The 18757-nt window shown below is 26.0% G+C and overlaps 2 protein-coding genes across 2 annotated transcripts; both read right to left on the reverse strand.

The window, feature by feature from the left end:
- Window positions 1–8218: 8218 nt before the first annotated feature.
- On the reverse strand, window positions 8219–8854 carry LOC105131706 (uncharacterized). The gene has a single exon (XM_011034816.1). The coding sequence runs from the start codon at window positions 8759–8761 to the stop codon at window positions 8219–8221; it is 543 nt and encodes a 180-aa protein (XP_011033118.1). The 5' UTR covers window positions 8762–8854.
- Window positions 8855–14906: 6052 nt separating this feature from the next.
- Window positions 14907–18481, reverse strand: LOC105131505 (uncharacterized). Its single transcript, XM_011034511.1, has 2 exons — window positions 17829–18481; window positions 14907–14967 (listed from the first exon to the last, which is right to left on the reverse strand). Exons 1-2 carry the CDS (start codon window positions 18346–18348, stop codon window positions 14945–14947), a joined length of 543 nt encoding a protein of 180 aa, XP_011032813.1. The 5' UTR covers window positions 18349–18481; the 3' UTR covers window positions 14907–14944.
- Between the last annotated feature and the right edge of the window lie 276 nt (window positions 18482–18757).

Genomic DNA, 18757 nt, shown 5'->3' on the forward strand with positions numbered 1-18757 from the left:
GAAAATCATCCAACTTCTCGAGTTTTAAAAAAAACCCTTAAAATAACTTACGCCGTAACATTTCATGTCAAGTTGCCAATTTCTAAAGGCATCCATGTCAAAACCCTCCACCATACACGTAAAGGAAGATGGAATCTTGATGTACGTGACGGGGATGGCGGCAGGGTTTTCCGAACAAAGTATTTGATTATTTGATGATTATTATTGTTATGAATATTTGGATTAATTTATTTATATTTTTTAATTAATTTTATAAATTTTAAAATTAATAATTATATAAGATTTTAGTTTAATGGTTTTAAAATTTATAAACTTGAATTGATAATTTTTTAAAAAACAAATTTAAAAATTAATCAATTAAATTTACCTTTCAAAATTAATATTTTATCATTTTAAATTTAGGGGTCGTATTTTACCATTTTTAAATCTAGGTTAGGGTGAAGTTTTGTGGAATGAGATGATTGGTGAAGTCAAGAGGCCATTTGATTCTCCAAAGAAAGTCGAGAGGGATTTGGATGGAGATGTGTGGCAAAAAGAAGACCGTAGATGAGGTCAATGCCATTTTCTCCGTTAAATTTATTTCTGCTGGTGTTTGCTGGAAGGCATTGTCTGGCCAGACGGGTTTTCAGCAGACAAACGTCAAGGCCAGAAAAGAAAGAACACGAGCAACCACCTTTTTTATAGCGATTTCTGATCAAAAAGCTATCATAAATTATGCTTCAAGGAGAGGAGAGGGGGGAGAGGGCATGACTGATTCAAGGATTTGTGGGGAGCGACATGTTCTTTTGTCACAGGCAAGGCACTGGATTGAATAACCTTCAAGCTATCAAATGTATGAAAGCACAAGTTTTGTAGAAAATAACTCTCGGTATCTTTAACTAGTTGGATTTTAGATTTGTTATATAATAATTATAAGTTTAAATTCTTTCAAAATCATTAAAATTTTATGCAAAAAAAAAGTTCAGATTGATTTACCTAGTTTAAGTTGTTGCATTAATCAATTCTATTAATTTAATTAGATAAAATTAAGTTAAATGCTGAGATTCAATTTTCTAATTATTTGATTATTAAATTTGTTATACCATGTAGACAATCATTTCGATTCAAAATCTAAGTTACCAGATGAAGTCTTGAAAATAATATTATATTACTATCTGACACTATCGAGCAAACCTGACTAACTTTCTATCAAATGTATGAAAGCACAAGTTTTGTAAACTCTTGATATCTTTAATTGGTTAGATTTTAAATTTGTTATATATAATTATGAGTTTAAACTCTTTCAAAATCATTAAAATTTTATGCAAAAAAAAAGTTCAGATTGATTTACCTAGTTTAAGTTGTTGCATTAATCAATTCTATTAATTTAATTAGATAAAATTAAGTTAAATGCTGAGATTCAATTTTCTAATTATTTGATTATTAAATTTGTTATACCATGTAGACAATCATTTCGATTCAAAATCTAAGTTACCAGATGAAGTCTTGAAAATAATATTATATTACTATCTGACACTATCGAGCAAACCTGACTAACTTTCTTGTAGAAAAGAAAAGAAAATATAAATAGTGTTTTTACTGGACAACAGTATAAACAAATGAAAATAGTGCAGTCAATTTCTGGACAGGGACAGGTGACACTTTTCTAGCTCTCTCGTGTTGACGAGATTGTATACATTGTTCAGATTCGTCCTTGGATGGTTCTGAGCTGTTTTCCCTGGACAAGATTGTGCCATAGGATCCTTTTCCTCTGCTTTTCCTCCACTGATTTTGATTCTCTGATCTGAAATCGAAAAGTTCATCACCCCATTTTTGTTTTTAGGGTTTTTTTGAGCGTCAAAGATCGTTTTTACGTGCCCAGCTAGAAACACATGTAAAGCATACCCAAGCTTCTTTAGTTTCTTTAGAGTGAGATTTGAGAGTAGCAATCCCGCAAATTACTACAAGTATTTTATTCGCTCAAGAGTTGCTAAACTATACGATAATCATTGATCTTGTACGGATTTAAGATCTTAATTATGACCTCTAGGGACAAAAAACAAGTGTTTCCTGCATGGACTAAAGCACACATTACGCTTGTTTTTTTTATAATGATACTGGTAATCGGAAGCAATCTGTTGGCATGAGTTAATCGCAAAAGGTCAGATAAAAAGAAATAATAAAAATAAAATAAAATTTGTTTAATTCCCAAAAATCTTCACCAAAACCAAAATAAAAATACTAGAGAATCTCGATGAACAGGAACAAGGAGAAGGATAGAGAATTGTTCTTTAATCTTATCATCACCGTTGAGATTGATTTTCATTTTTTTTTTAAAAAGGGCCCTGATTTTCCTTGCATCTGACTAGATTTTTTTTGTTCTTACACCAACAGTTCTGTATGCTGGATTATCAATGGAAGTGAATCTCCGAGAGATGACAATTCCATCTTAAAGTCTTATAAAACTAATGCAATTGAAACTTCGAAAGGTAGAGAGAGAGAGAGAGAGAGAGTAGAAATGGGTTTTATAAGGTTTTAAGTTGATTGCCGAGTCATCAGAAAACGACATGGAAGCAGTTGGAATAGACAGCCTGTTTTTGGAAATAACATTTCAAAATCCATACTTTCTCATTCCCATTTTAGGCTATTCACGGGATTAATGGAAGATTATTACAACTGCAATTTGCTTGACAGGTACTCGTGACAAGGTAGTGGCTGTCCGTATGGGAGCTCAAAATCAAGTTGTCGATTCGCCATTGGAAGTTGAGACTTTAGACCAGTGATACGACATGTACTAGTTATCAAGCCTTTCCATGACAGGATTAGGGCAATTTTTATTTTCGTGACAGTACCATGTTTTTAAAAATATTAAAAAAATTGTTTTATATTTTTTATTGTTTTAATATGTTGGTGTGAATAATAAATTTTAAAAATTAATATATATATATATTATTTTAATATATTTTAAAAAAATAAAAATAAACAACTGTTATTATAAAATCAAATAATATCTAGAAGTAGGTCTAATGCCACTACACATTAACAATATGTTTGGGATTTTTTCAATTAAAAGTTTTTAACAAAAATTCATGTTTGTACTGATTTTAAGTGTTGAAAATTCAAATATAGATAAAACTTTTTTTTTTGAATGGTATAAAAATAAATTAGCGGTTAACCCCCCTGATTTACTATATTAAAAAGGATAAATTAATGTTAAAATTAGTTTTTTTTAAATATTCTTTTTAGATATCTTTGAAAGAGTAAGATAAAGATAATAAAAATAATATAGGAAACAAAATAAATTACATTTTATCTCTTTCAATACACATGAATTCAATTTATTTATTTATTGAATTGAAATTAAATACTATAATTAAATTAAATTGCAATAAAAAATTGATTTCAATCTGTCTATAAAAGTTTATTTTGTGCAATTGTGGTAATACTATTGCATCTTTCATCTTGCTCGGTATTTATTTGGTTTTTAATTATATATTTTTGTATCATACAGGAACAATAAAAATTGTATAATTTTTTTTCATTCATTTATGTACCTCGATAAATAGTGTGAAAATCCGATTTGGTCTTGCAGGTAATTAGCGGGGTGAGCCTAAGCAGGTTACCAAGGAGGGGCCACTGGGCATGCACTGATTGATTACTAAGCATGATAATTACGAATTACGATAGCAGAAGCAGTTAAGAAAAAATACGAAAAAAAAAAAACCCATTAACTTATGTGGAGGTGGAAACAAAGAGCAAAGCGACTGCCCACCCACTTCCCTGAGAGTGACACGTCGTCATTAATTATTATTTGTGCATTAAGAAAATGCCAATTGGCACATCATTTGCCACATATTAAAAAATGAAATTAAACGATTGGCCCTTGATAGTCAAACCATTATGTAATTCTGCTTTGAGAAAATATAATCTCGACTGTCAGCAAAGTCCGCTCTTTAAATTAAATTATCCTCTAGTTCACTAATTATTAATGAGCCCACTTTGATCATGGATTAGTGTTGATTACTTGATAGAGTTATTGAGCACACGCGTACGGCTGTCTTGGGAAGACACGGAATGTCTATCAATTAAAATTTCTATATCATTAATTACTGTTTTTTTTATCTATGACTATTCATTATTTACTGTTATTTATTATTTAATAATATATATTAAATGTTAAAATTATAAATTCTATAAATATATGTACATTATGCTAATATTAAGACATATACAGAAAATATTGAATTCAAATAAAGTCAGGTTTAGTTCAAATTTTAGGTAGGGTTTGATAATATTTATATCATATCTACTATTCATTAAATAAAATAATTATAAAAAAACCCACAAATTCAAGTCAATATTCATTAAACTCAAATTAAATTGACATCCCTACAAGTACCCATGACACACATGGTAATTTATGGTCCAATCACAGGATATTGATATATTTATTTTGCTACCGTGAGTTATAATTTTTAAAAAAATATTAGGTATATAGGTTGCTCAATGTGTTTTTTTTTATATAAAAAAATTAAAATTTAATTGAAAATAAGACATGTATTTGATTGTGTTTCATAAATTTATTTACTTGAATAAATAAAATATAAATTAATATCCCAGTAAACTCATAACTTAAAAAATAAATATAAACAAAACTCACTAGATAAACTCAAGCCATATAAAGTATTATGCAAGGCCAAACAAGTCAACAATACAAATTAAAAACTAATATTTTTTATTTTTTAAAAAAACTTTATCTGCATAGAAAAATATAAATGAATTAAAATAATACCTTAAAGAATAAAATAGAAACAAAACAACTAAAAATACTTATATTAAAAAATACATATAAAATTCATAACTCATAAAATGAGTTTAGGATAAATTTATAGAAAAAACTTGATGATGATCATAAAATCAATACTAAAAAAAATAATATAAAATATTAAGTTCTATGAAGTTAAATCCCCAATAAATTAAATATTTAAAGAAAAAATTAATTACATAAAGAGAAAAAAAATAAGGGTGGGAAAAAACACTAAAGAATTAGAATTTTCAATTGAAGGGTTTAATATAATTGAAAATTCATTTTAATAAAATGAAAAAAAATCAAATGAATGAGTGTTAAATTAAAAAAAAAAACAATAAAAAAATTGATTGAAAGATGAAATTAAAATATAAAAATTTTAAAATTTTTTTGAAGATAAAATAAAAAATAACATAAAAAGCTAAACACGTGAGAAATTATAATTAAAAATTAAATTAAAAAGAACAAAAACTTCTATAAATGAAAAGGACAGCAGACGACCAGTTACGTTTACCGGATAGTGTCACATTATCTGGGCCTCCAGGCACTGTTTTTGGTCCATAGCTAAACCAACCAGGACCAGGACCATCCATGTTATTCCTTTGCTCTGTCGCCCTCGGCCTTTATTACAGGTGGTCCATTCTTTTGCTTGCACGCTTGTCAACCTTAAATACAAGGCTCGTAGCAATATCCCACGTTAATTAATTATTACTAGTGCTTTACTATGGATAAAAATTTAAACAATTATGAGTATCATTAAATTCAATTAATTAATTTAATTTTAAAATTTTATAACTCAACTTTTTATCTCTCTCTAGTTTTAAAATAATTTTTTTTAATTTTAAAATAAATTACATGAGAGTTGACACAAAATAAATCATTTAATTTAATGATTTAAAGATAATTTAAATAATTTTAATCACCCTGCAGCTTAAGTCATGAACTTTAATGAGTTTAATAACTTTATTGTTTATGTAAATTATTTTTATTTAATTTTATGATAAAATTAGATGTTTTCAAAATTAAGCACAAGTCCTAAAAAAATATTAATTTAAAATTATAATAACTCTATAAAAATATAAATAAAAATAAATCATGAATTCTATTTCTCAACTAGTTAAATATTAAATAAAAATGAGACAATAATAAAAAATAATTAGAAAAATTAAAGGACCAAAAACAAAATAAAAAATATATCAGGTTCATCAAATAAACCTATGAAATGAATAATTGGGGTTACACATTAAACCAAGTTATATATTCTATCATAATTAATATTTTTTTCCTTCTAACGTATTGTTAATTTGATATACGATAACAAAAATAGATGAACGTAAAATCAAGTATCAAACCAATATTAAATTTTTTTATAAAAACTATAATAACCTCAAAACAAAACAAATTTTAAAACTTAATTTTTAATTAGTCAACTAAATTCTTAATTAAACTACTATTAAAGTATGAAATAAAAAACAAATGTAAAAAAATGGAGAAAAGTTAAACTCACCAAACCTTTCCATAGATCTATGAACTTTTTAAATTTAATAACAAGTTTTTTTTTCAAAAATATTTTTTTAACTACATGATAGAAAGAAAAATAGATGACCATGTCAAGTTTTTTTTATAAAAAAAATACCCTGCTAAACCATGAATTAAGGCAACTATGATTACCTCGTCAAACTTGCAAACTAAATCATTGATTTTATAACGTTTAATATCCTAGTTTTTTTAAAAAATATTTTTTTATTTAAATAAATATTTTTAAAAATAAACCATACCATAATGTTGTAATATTTTTTGATATTAACCTGATGCTGCAATAATTTTTTGATTTTGTGATAATCATATAAAAAACAAGTCAAAATAAATTATCAATCTAAATTTTCATAAACACATCATATAATGACTAAATTTAAAAAAAAATCAACAACCAAATTAAAAAAATATCAAGATACAAAAAAAAACCCTAATAACATTGTGGATTACTGTTATAATATATAGTAGTAACTATTTCCTCACACTTTTTATGAGTATTTGAGAATATGGTAGTTGTTGTTTTTTAAAATGTTTTTTGCTTGGAAATACATTAAAATAATAATGTTATTTTTATTTTTTAACAATTATATTTCACATCAGCATATCAAAACGATTTAATTTTTTTTTTAAAAATCAGATTATAAAAAAATACAGTCTCAACTACATTTTCAAATAGTCACTTAACTTTACGCTCAATTAAAAAAAAATATCCTACTAAACTTGCAAATTGAGGTAACCAGGTTACCTCAGCAAACTCATAAATTATATTATCTTTTATTTAACTAAATTTTTTTAAACATAAATCATATCATGATGTTGAGATATTTTTATAATATTAATATGATATTGAGATTTTTTTTAAATTGTGATAATCATATAAAAAATAAATTAAAATAAATCATTCTAAATCTCAATAAACATATCATATAAAAAATAATTAAAAAAATTCAATAACAAAAAAAAAGTTTAAAATAACAAAAAAAACATCGTGAATTATTCTCTTAATCCACAATTAGCTTTATACTTTTCTTTAAAAAAATAATTTAGCTTTTGTATTATATCATCCGAAGATTTTCATTAAGAATCGACACCATGTATTTCAAAAGTATAATTTTAAGTGCATGATTCAAATCTGAATTCCAATACATTCATAAGATTTATTTTTCACGATATATAGATTGAAATTGACTTATTGAATTATATGTATAAATTTATAAAATCATGATTTAAGCATTATCTCCTTCGGATATGCAACAGTGCAATCATTCCCATTTCCCTCCGTCGTTTTGTAATCACAATTATTAAATCTGATGTGGATCGGTTTAGATTAGATTTTAAAGAAATTCAACTTGAAATTAATTTTGTTTAATAAGGTCAATCGACAATTTGATGAAAATCAAGATTGATTTATTTTAATAAAAATCTTCAAAACAAACTTATTTTATGTTATTATTATTTTTAAATATTGCCATTTTATATTGACTCGATCATTCATTCCGATATGCAATCCAAGTATGCTCGTAAGCCACCGGCCAAACTGATGGTTTTTATTTTAATTAATATATATCTGTATCGAGTTGACTGCACAATTGTGTGATGTTTATTTAACTCTCTAAAAAGAATGAGTGCAATATCCATGTTATCAATAAAATAAAAAATTCTGAAGGATTAACACTGTAGGCGTGTAGAAAGAAAGAAAGAAAAACCCTTCTTATAGAAAGAAATTTCTCAATACACAAACAAATAGCGGTATTGTTACGACCATTTACATTGAACAATGAATGAAGGAATAAAAAAATTGCTGTATCTCTGAACAAACTGTGCTGTGGAAATAAATAAATAAATACTGTTTCGGGTTCAAGCTTTGCATCAAATCATGGACCGGTCTATGTGGATTTAATTAGAAGCACCTCTGTCACCTTGGCCACCCCCGCCATGAACCACCGTGCGAACCTTGAACCTCTCGAGCCTTAATGGCGATTCACCTCCATTTCTCGAAGGTGTTCTTGGTGAGCCAACGCTCAAGCTCCTTTGCAAGCATAATGCCCTAGTCTTGAACTCTCCAGGTTTCTCTACGTATAAATTGATGTTACCAATTCTCTTGAACATCCCCAGAAACTCATCATGTAACTCTGGAAATAATTTCTTGAAAACTTCCCTTCTTCGAAAAAACAGTTCTCTAAAGAATTCCAGCAACATGAGGAACCTTGAATCAATGGACTCCCATGCCTTGTCCTGATTTCTATAGAATTTATCACTAATATCACCATACTTCTGCTCGTACAGACCACTTTCCAACAGTGACAAATCGTCATATGTGCCTAAAAAAGGAGAATCATTGGAGCTTGATGCCATGGAATCTGCCGTATCACACCTTGGATAACCAAACTGATAAATATCCAGTTCAGGACGAGCGTCACGAAGATTGCCCTCAGACATGATCTTAATGTAAGAACTTAGAAGTCGCTGAGATAAAAAGATCGAGCAAGATGTAATTCTGGAGCTGATGAGCTAATGGAAGAGATTGCTTTGGTTTTTTATGGATCTGTGAATGGCTAGAGAGGTCTTGCTGGGGTATATATAGAAGAGGGAAAAATACCTGTTCAGCAATCAAGGATAAAGTCATCAGATTATGCTAGCTAGGACTAGGTCACCTAGATTAAGATACGCGTGCTGACTTTCCTGTTCTTCTCCAGAGAATCGTAGATGGAGTGAAAACGTACGAACTACAAATCAAGTTTTGAAAGCCAGATCCGGACCATAGTAATTCCCAGAGAAAATACCTGGTCAACTTTATTTTGTGAAGGAATTTTTTGTGGTAAGATTCTTTTAAATTATTTTTATAATAAAATTAGATGCTTTAAAATCAACTACTAACCATAAAAATATTTATTTAAAATTACAATAATTATATAGAAAATAGAATAAAAATAAGCTATAAATTTCATTTCTCAACTAGTTTAATATTAAATAAAAATGAGATAATAATAAAAATAATTAGAGAAATTAAAAGATTAAAAACTTAAAAAAAATATCAGGTTTGATAAGTAAACTCGTTAAATCTATGAATTAAGTAGCTTGGGTCATATTGAACTGGATAATGGATTCTATTGTTATTAATAATATTTTTTCTTCTAAACTATTATTTGTTTAACTATATGATAATAAAAGGATAATGTATTCCATTGTTATTAATAATATTTTTTTTTAACTATTATTTATTTAACTATATGATAATAAAAATAGGTAATCATAAAATCGAGTATCAAACTAATATTAAGATATTTTCATAATATTATGATAACATTATAAAAAACAAAATGAAACAAATTAGAATATTAAATTCTCAATCAGTTCAATATTAAAATATAAAATAAACAAATAAATATAAAAAAAAGGAGAAAAAATAAATTCAACAAATCCATCAATAGGTCAAGGGCTTTTTAAAATTTAATAACAAGTTTTTTTTGATAACATGATAAAAAGAAAAATAGATGAATACTTGATTTAGTTCAAATAAAAAAAAAAGGTACCCCGCTAAACCTGCAAATCAGAACAACCAGAGTTACCTTGCTATATAAACTTGCAAATTAAGTCATTGACTTCATAAAATTTAATAATCTATTTTTTTAATTTTTTTTATTTAACTAAACTTTTTAAAAAATAAATCATATTGCAATGCTGAAATATTTTTCTGATACGAACTGAATATTAAAAATATAAAATAGTTTTTTTATAATGTGATAACCATATAAAATACAAGTTAAAATAAATTATCAACTTTAAATTTTTATAAACACATCATACAAGGATCAAATTAAAAAAAAGGTCAAATACAAAAAAAAAAACCAATAACACCATGGATTAAAGTTACTAATATAATCCATAGTGGTAACTGTTTCCCAAACCTTTTAGGGGTGTTTGAGAATATAGTATTGGTTATTTTTCAAAGTATATTTTACTTAGAAATACATTAAAATAATATATTTATTTTTTATTTTTTAATAATTATTTTTTACATCAATACATCAAAACAATCCAAGTAATGAAAAAAATAATTTTCAGAAAAACAAATTAAAATAAAAAAAACACATGATTTCAACTGCATTATGTAATTGTCACTTATCTTTACACTTAATTACAAAATGAAAAAAAAGATACCTCGCTAAACCTGTGAACTAAGGTAACTAGAGTTATTTCGCTAAACTCATAAACTATGTAATTCATTCATAAAGTTTAATAATCTAGTTTTTTTTTTAAATTATTTTTTATGTAACTAAAATTTTCTAAAAATAGATTATATGATGATGTTGAGATATTTTTCTAATACTAACATGATGTTCAGATTTTTTTTGATACTGTGATAATCATATAAAAAATAAATTAAAATAAATTATTAACTTTAAACTTCTGTAAATATATCATATAAATACTAAATTAAAAAAATTCAATAACTAAAGAAAAAAGAGTCATCATAAAGGTAAAAAAACCATGAATTGTTATCGTAATTCACAATTAACTTTATACTTTTTAAAAAAATAAAATTATTTTTTACTATAAATATATGTACATTATACTAATATTAAGACATATACAGAAAATATTGAATTCAAATAAAGTCAGGTTTAGTTAAAGTTTTAGGTAGGATTTGATAATATTTATATCATATCTATTATTCATTAAATAAAATAATTACAAAAAAACCCACAAATTCAAGTCAATACTCATTAAACTCAAATTAAATTGACATCCCTACAAGTACCCATAACACACATGGTAATTTATGGTCCAATCACATGATATTGATATATTTATTTTGTTGTCATGGGTTATAATTTTTTTAAAAAAATATTAGGTGTGCAGGTTGCTTCAATGTGTTTTTTTTCCATAAAAAAATCAAAGTTTAATTGAAAACGAGGCATGTATTCCATTGTATTTCATAAATTTATTTACTTAAACAAATAAAATATAAATTAACACCCCAATAAACTCGTGACTTAAGAAATAAATACAAACAAAACTCACTAGATAAACTCAAGCCATATAAAGTATTATGTAAGGCCAAACAAGCCAAAAATACAATTTAAAAACTAATATTTTTTATTTTTAAAAACAAACTTCATCTACATAAAAAAATATAAATGAATTAGAATAATACCTTAAAGAATAAAATAAAAACAAAACAACTAAAAATACTTATACTAAAAAGATGCATATAAAATTAATAACCCATAAAATGAGATTAGGATAAATTTATAGAAAAAACTTGATGATGATCATAAAATCAATACTAAAAAAAACAATACAAAACATTAAGTTCATACAAAGTTGAATCCCTAACAAATTAAATATTTAAAGAAAAAATTAATTATATAGAAAGAAAAAAAAGAGGGTGGGAAAAAAAATTAAAGAATTAGAATGTTCAATTGGAGGGTTTAATATAATTGAAAAATCATTTTAATAAAATGAAAAATATTCAAATGAATGAGTGTTAAATTAAAAAAAAAACAATAAAAAAATTGATTGAAAGATGAAATTAAAATAAAACAATTTAAAATTTTTTTGAGGATAAAATTAAAAAATAAAAAATAAAAAATAAAAAATAAAATAAAAAGCTAAACACGTGAGAAATTATAATTAAAAATTAAATTAAAAAGAACAAAAACTTCTATAAATAACTGCTGATGACCAGTTACGTTTACCGGATAGTGTCACATTATCTGGGCCTTCAGGCACTGTTTTTGGTCCATAGCTAAACCAACCATCCTTGGACCAGGACCATCCATGTTATTCCTTTGCTCTGTCGCCCTCGGCCTTTATTACAGGTGGTCCGTTCTTTTGCTTGCACGCTTGCCAACCTTAAATACAAGGCTCGTAGCAGTATCCCGCGTTAATTAATTATTACTAGTGCTTTACTATGGATAAAAATTTTAAAAATTATGAGCATTATTAAATTTAATCTATTAATTTAATTTTAAAATTGGATAACTCAGCTTTTTATCTATCTCTAGTTTTAAAATAAATTACATGGAAGCTGACGCAAAATAAATCATTTAATTTAATAATTTAAAAATAATTTAAATGATCTTAGTCACCCTATAACTTAAGTAGTCATGAACTTTAATAAGTTTAATAACTTTATTGTTCATGCAAATTATTTTTATTTAATTTTATAATAAAATTAGATGTTTTCAAAATTAATCACCAGTCCTAAAAAAATATTAATCTAAAATCATGATAACTCTATGAAAATATAAATAAAAATAAATCATGAATTTCATTTTTCAACTAGTCCAATATCAAATAAAAATGAAATAATAATAAAAAATAATTAGAAAAATTAAAGGAATAAAAATAAAATAAAAAATATATCAGGTTCGTCAAGTAAACCTGTGAATTGAGTCATTCGGGTTACACATTAAACCAAGTAATATATTCTATCATGATTAATGTTTTTTTCCTTCTAAAGTATTGTTTATTTAATATACAATAACAAAAATAGATGATCTGAAAATCGAGCATCAAACCAATATTAAGACTTTTTCTAAAAACTATAATAACTTCACATAAAGTAAAACAAAACAAATTTTAAAACTTAATTCTTAATTAGTCAACTAAATTCTTAATCAAACTAATATTGAAGTATGAAATAAAAAACAAATATAAAAGATAAGAGAAAAGTTAAACTCACCAAACCTTTCCACATGTCCATGAACTTTTTAAATTCAATAACAATTTTTTTTTTCAAAAATATTTTTTCAACTACATGATAAAAAGAAAAACAAATGACCAAGTCAAGTTTTTTTTTTTTATATATAAAAAGTACCTTGTAAACCATGATTAAGACAACCATGATTACTTCGTCAAACTTGCAAATTAAGTCATTGACTTTATAACGTTTAATATCCTAGTTTTTTTTTAAATAATTTTTTTTTAAATAACTTTTTTTAAAAATAAACCATACCATAATGTTGTAATATTTTTTTGATATTAACCCGATGCTGCAATAATTTTTTGATTTTGCGATAACCATATAAAAAACAAGTCAAAATAAATTATCAATCTAAATTTCCATAAACACATCATATAAGGAATAAATTAAAAAAAAAATCAACAACCAAATTAAAAAAAATATATCAAGATACAAAAAAAAAACCCTAATAACATTGTAGATTACTGTTGTAATATATAGTAGTAACTATTTCCTTACACTTTTTATGGGTGTTTGAGAATGTGATAGTTGTTATTTTTTAAAGTGTTTTTTGCTTGGAAATACAATAAAATAACAGTTTTATTTTTATTTTTTAACAATTATATCTTACATCAGCATATCAAAACGATCCAAAAACAAAAAAAATTAAAAAAATCAAATTATAAAAAAATACGGTCTTAAGTACATTTTCAAATAGTTACTTAGCTTTACACTCAATTGAAAAAAAAAAGATACCCTACTAAACTTGCGAATTGAGAGCAAACTCGTAAATTGAATTATTTTTTATTTGACTAAAATTTTTAAAACATAAATCATACCATGATGTTGAGATATTTTTATAATATTAACATGATATTGAGATTTTTTTTATATCGCAATAGTTATATAAAAAATAAATTAAAATAAATTATCAACTCTAAATATCAATAAACATATCATATAATAAATAAATTAAAAAAATTCAATAACAAAAAAAATGTTCAAAATAACAAAAAAAAAACTTTGTGAATTATTCTCTTAATCCACAATTAGCTTTATACTTTTCTTTAAAAAATTAATTTAGCTTTTGTATTATATCATCCGAAGATTTTCATTAAGAATCGACATCATGTATTTCAAAAGTATAATTTTAAGTACATGATTCAAATCTGAATTCCAATACATTCATAAGATTTATTTTTCACGATATATAGATTGAAATTGACTTATTGAATTATATGTATAAATTTATAAAATCATGATTTAAGCATTATCTCCTTCGGATATGCAACAGTGCAATCATTCCCATTTCCCTCCGTCGTTTTGTAATCACAATTATTAAATCTGATGTGGATCGGTTTAGATTAGATTTTAAAGAAATTCAACTTGAAATTAATTTTGTTTAATAAGGTCAATCGACAATTTGATGAAAATCAAGATTGATTTATTTTAATAAAAATCTTCAAAACAAACTTATTTTATGTTATTATTATTTTTAAATATTGCCATTTTATATTGACTCGATCATTCATTCCGATATGCAATCCAAGTATGCTCGTAAGCCACCGGCCAAACTGATGGTTTTTATTTTAATTAATATATATCTGTATCGAGTTGACTGCACAATTGGGTGATGTTTATTTAACTCTCTAAAAAGAATGAGTGCAATATCCATGTTATCAATAAAATAAAAAATTCTGAAGGATTAACACTGTAGGCGTGTAGAAAGAAAGAAAGAAAAACCCTTCTTATAGAAAGAAATTTCTCAATACACAAACAAATAGCGGTATTGTTACCACCATTTACATTGAACAATGAATGAAAGAATAAAACAATTGCTGTATCTTTGAACGAACTGTTCTGTTGAAAAAAAAAAAAATACTGTTTTGGGTTCAAGCTTTGCAACAAATCATGGACCAGTCTATGTGGATTTAATTAGAAGCACCTCTGTCACCTTGGCCACAGCCGCCAGGAACCACCGTATGGCTAGAGAGGTCTTGCTGGGGTATATATAGAAGAGGGAAAAATACCTGTTCAGCAATCAAGGATAAAGTCATCAGATTATGCTAGCTAGGACTGGGTCAGCTAGATTAAGATACGCGTGCTGACTTTCCTGTTCTTCTCCAGAGAATCGTAGATGGAGTGAAAACGTACGAACTACAAATCAAGTTTTGAAAGCCAGATCCTGACCATAGTAATTCCCAGAGAAAATACCTGGTCAACTTTATCTTGTGAAGGAATTTTTCGTGGTAATATTCTTTTAAATTATTTTTATAATAAAATTAGATGCTTTAAAATCAACTACTAACCATAAAAATATTTATTTAAAATTACAATAATTATATAGAAAATAGAATAAAAATAAGCTATAAATTTCATTTCTCAACTAGTTTAATATTAAATAAAAATGAGATAATAATAAAAATAATTAGAGAAATTAAAAGATTAAAAACTTAAAAAATATATCAGGTTTGATAGGTAAACTCGTTAAATCTATGAATTAAGTAGCTTGGGTCATATTGAACTGGATAATGGATTCTATTGTTATTAATAATATTTTTTCTTCTAAACTATTATTTGTTTAACTATATGATAATAAAAATAGGTAATTATAAAATCGAGCATCAAACCAATATTAAGATATTTTTTTAATATTATGATAACATTATAAAAAATAAAATGAAACAAATTAGAAAATTAAATTCTCAATCAGTTCAATATCAAAGTATAAAATAAACAAATAAATATAAAAAAAAGAGAAAAATTAAATTCAACAAATCCATCAATAGGTCATTGGCTTTTTAAAATTTAATAACAATTTTTTTCAAAAACATTTTTTTTGATAACATGATAAAAAGAAAAATAGATGAATACTTGATTTAGTTCAAATAAAAAAAAAAGGTACCCCGCTAAACCTGCAAATCAGAACAACCAGAGTTACCTTGCTATATAAACTTGCAAATTAAGTCATTGACTTCATAAAATTTAATAATCTATTTTTTTAATTTTTTTTATTTAACTAAACTTTTTAAAAAATAAATCATATTGCAATGCTGAAATATTTTTTTGATACCAACTGAATGTTAAAAATATAAAATAGTTTTTTTTTAATGCGAGAACCATATAAAATACAAGTTAAAATAAATTATCAACTTTAAATCTTTATAAACACATCATACAAGGATCAAATTAAAAAAAAGGTCAAATACAAAAAAAAAAACCAATAACACCATGGATTAAAGTTACTAATATAATCCATAGTGGTAACTGTTTCCCAAACCTTTTAGGGGTGTTTGAGAATATAGTATTGGTTATTTTTCAAAGTATATTTTACTTAGAAATATTATTTTTTAAAGTACTTTTTACTTAGAAATACATCAAAATAATATATTTATTTTTTATTTTTAATAATTATTTTTTACATCAACACATCAAAACAATCCAAGTAATGAAAAAAATAATTAAAATAAAAAAAACACACGATTTCAACTGCATTATGTAATTGTCACTTATCTTTACACTTAATTAGAAAATGAAAAAAAAGATACCTCGCTAAACCTGTGAACTAAGGTAACTAGAGTTATCTCACTAAACTCATAAACTGTGTAATTCATTCATAAAGTTTAATAACCTAATTTTTTTTGAAAAAAATATTTTTTATTTAACTAAAATTTTCTAAAAATAGATTATATGATGATGTTGAGATATTTTTCTAATACCAACATGATGTTCAGATTTTTTTTGATACCGCAATAATCATATAAAAAATAAATTAAAATAAATTATTAACTTTAGATTCCCGTAAATATATCATATAAATAGTAAATTAAAAAAATTCAATAACTAAAGAAAAAAGGGTCATCATAAAAGTAAAAAAACCATGAATTGTTATCGTGATAACAGTTAACTTTATACTTTTTTTAAAAAAAAAATTATCTTTTGTCATATCATTGTAAGAATTTTTTTATGAATCAACATCAAGTATTTCAAAAGTATAATTTTAAGTAAATGATTCAAATCTAAATTCCAATACATTCATAAGTTTTATTTTTCATGATTGAAGTTGACTTGTTGAATGATATATAAATTTATAAAATCATGATTTAAGGATTATCTCCGTCGGATACGCAACAGTGCAATAATTCCCTCCCTTGTTTTGTAATCACAATTATTAAATCTCATCTGTCTTGGTTTAGATTAGATTTTAGAAAACATTCAACTTGGAATTAATTTTGTCTAACCCGGTGAATATGACGGGTGATCAATCGACTATTTGATGAAAATTGATCGAGGTTGATTTATTTTAATAAAAATCTTCAAAACAAACTTTATTTTATGTTTTTTTTTAAAATAGAAAAGTACTGCCATTTTATATTGACTCGGATCATTCATTCTAATTCTAATATGAAATCCAAGCATGCTCGTAAGCCACCAGCCAAACTGATGGTTTTTATTTTAATTAATATCTGTATCGAGTTGACTGCATAATTGTGTGATGTTTATTTGACTCTCTAAAAAGAATGAGTGCAATATCCACGTTATCAATAAAATAAAAAATTCTGAAGGATTAACACTGTAGGCGTGTAGAAAGAAAGGAGAAAAACCCTTCTTATAGAAAGAAATTTCTCAATACACAAACAAATAGCGGTATTGTTACGACCATTTACATTGAACAATGAATGAAAGAATAAAACAATTGCTGTATCTTTGAACGAACTGTGCTGTTGAAAAAAAAAAAAATACTGTTTCGGGTTCAAGCTTTGCAACAAATCATGGACCAGTCTATGTGGATTTAATTAGAAGCACCTCTGTCACCTTGGCCACCGCCGCCAGGAACCACCGTGCGAACCTTGAACCTCTCGAGCCTTAATGGCGATTCACCTCCATTTCTCGAAGGTGTTCTTGGTGAGCCAACACTCAAGCTCCTTTGCAAGCATAATGCCCTAGTCTTGAATTCACCAGGTTTCTCTACGTATAAATTGATGTTACCAATTCTCTTGAACATCCCCAGAAACTCATCATGTAACTCTGGAAATAATTTCTTGAAAACTTCCCTTCTTCGAAAGAACAGTTCTCTAAAGAATTCCAGCAACATGAGGAACCTTGAATCAATGGACTCCCATGCCTTGTCCTGATTTCTATAGAATTTATCACTAATATCACCATACTTCTGCTCGTACAGACCACTTTCCAACAGTGACAAATCGTCATATGTGCCTAAAAAAGGAGAATCATTGGAGCTTGATGCCATGGAATCTGCCGTATCACACCTTGGATAACCAAACTGATAAATATCCAGTTCAGGACGAGCGTCACGAAGATTGTCCTCAGACATGATCTTAATGTAAGAACTTAGAAGGCGCTGAGATAAAAAGATCGAGCAAGATGTAATTCTGGAGCTGATGAGCTAATGGAAGAGATTGCTTTGGTTTTTGATGGATCTGTGAATGGCTAGAGAGGTCTTGCTGGGGTATATATAGAAGAGGGAAAAATACCTGTTCAGCAATCAAGAATAAAGTCATCAGATTATGCTAGCTAGGACTAGGTCAGCTAGATTAGGATACGCGTGCTGACTTTCCTGTTCTTCTCCAGAGAATCGTAGATGGAGTGAAAACGTACGAACTACAAATCAAGTTTTGAAAGCCAGATCCTGACCATAGTAATTCCCAGAGAAAATACCTGGTCAACTTTATCTTGTGAAGGAATTTTTTGTGGTCAGATTCATCAAGCGGACATGATGCACC

This window comes from Populus euphratica, unplaced genomic scaffold (genome assembly GCF_000495115.2).
Source record: "Populus euphratica unplaced genomic scaffold, PopEup_1.0 scaffold24.1, whole genome shotgun sequence".
Lineage (NCBI taxonomy): Eukaryota > Viridiplantae > Streptophyta > Magnoliopsida > Malpighiales > Salicaceae > Populus > Populus euphratica.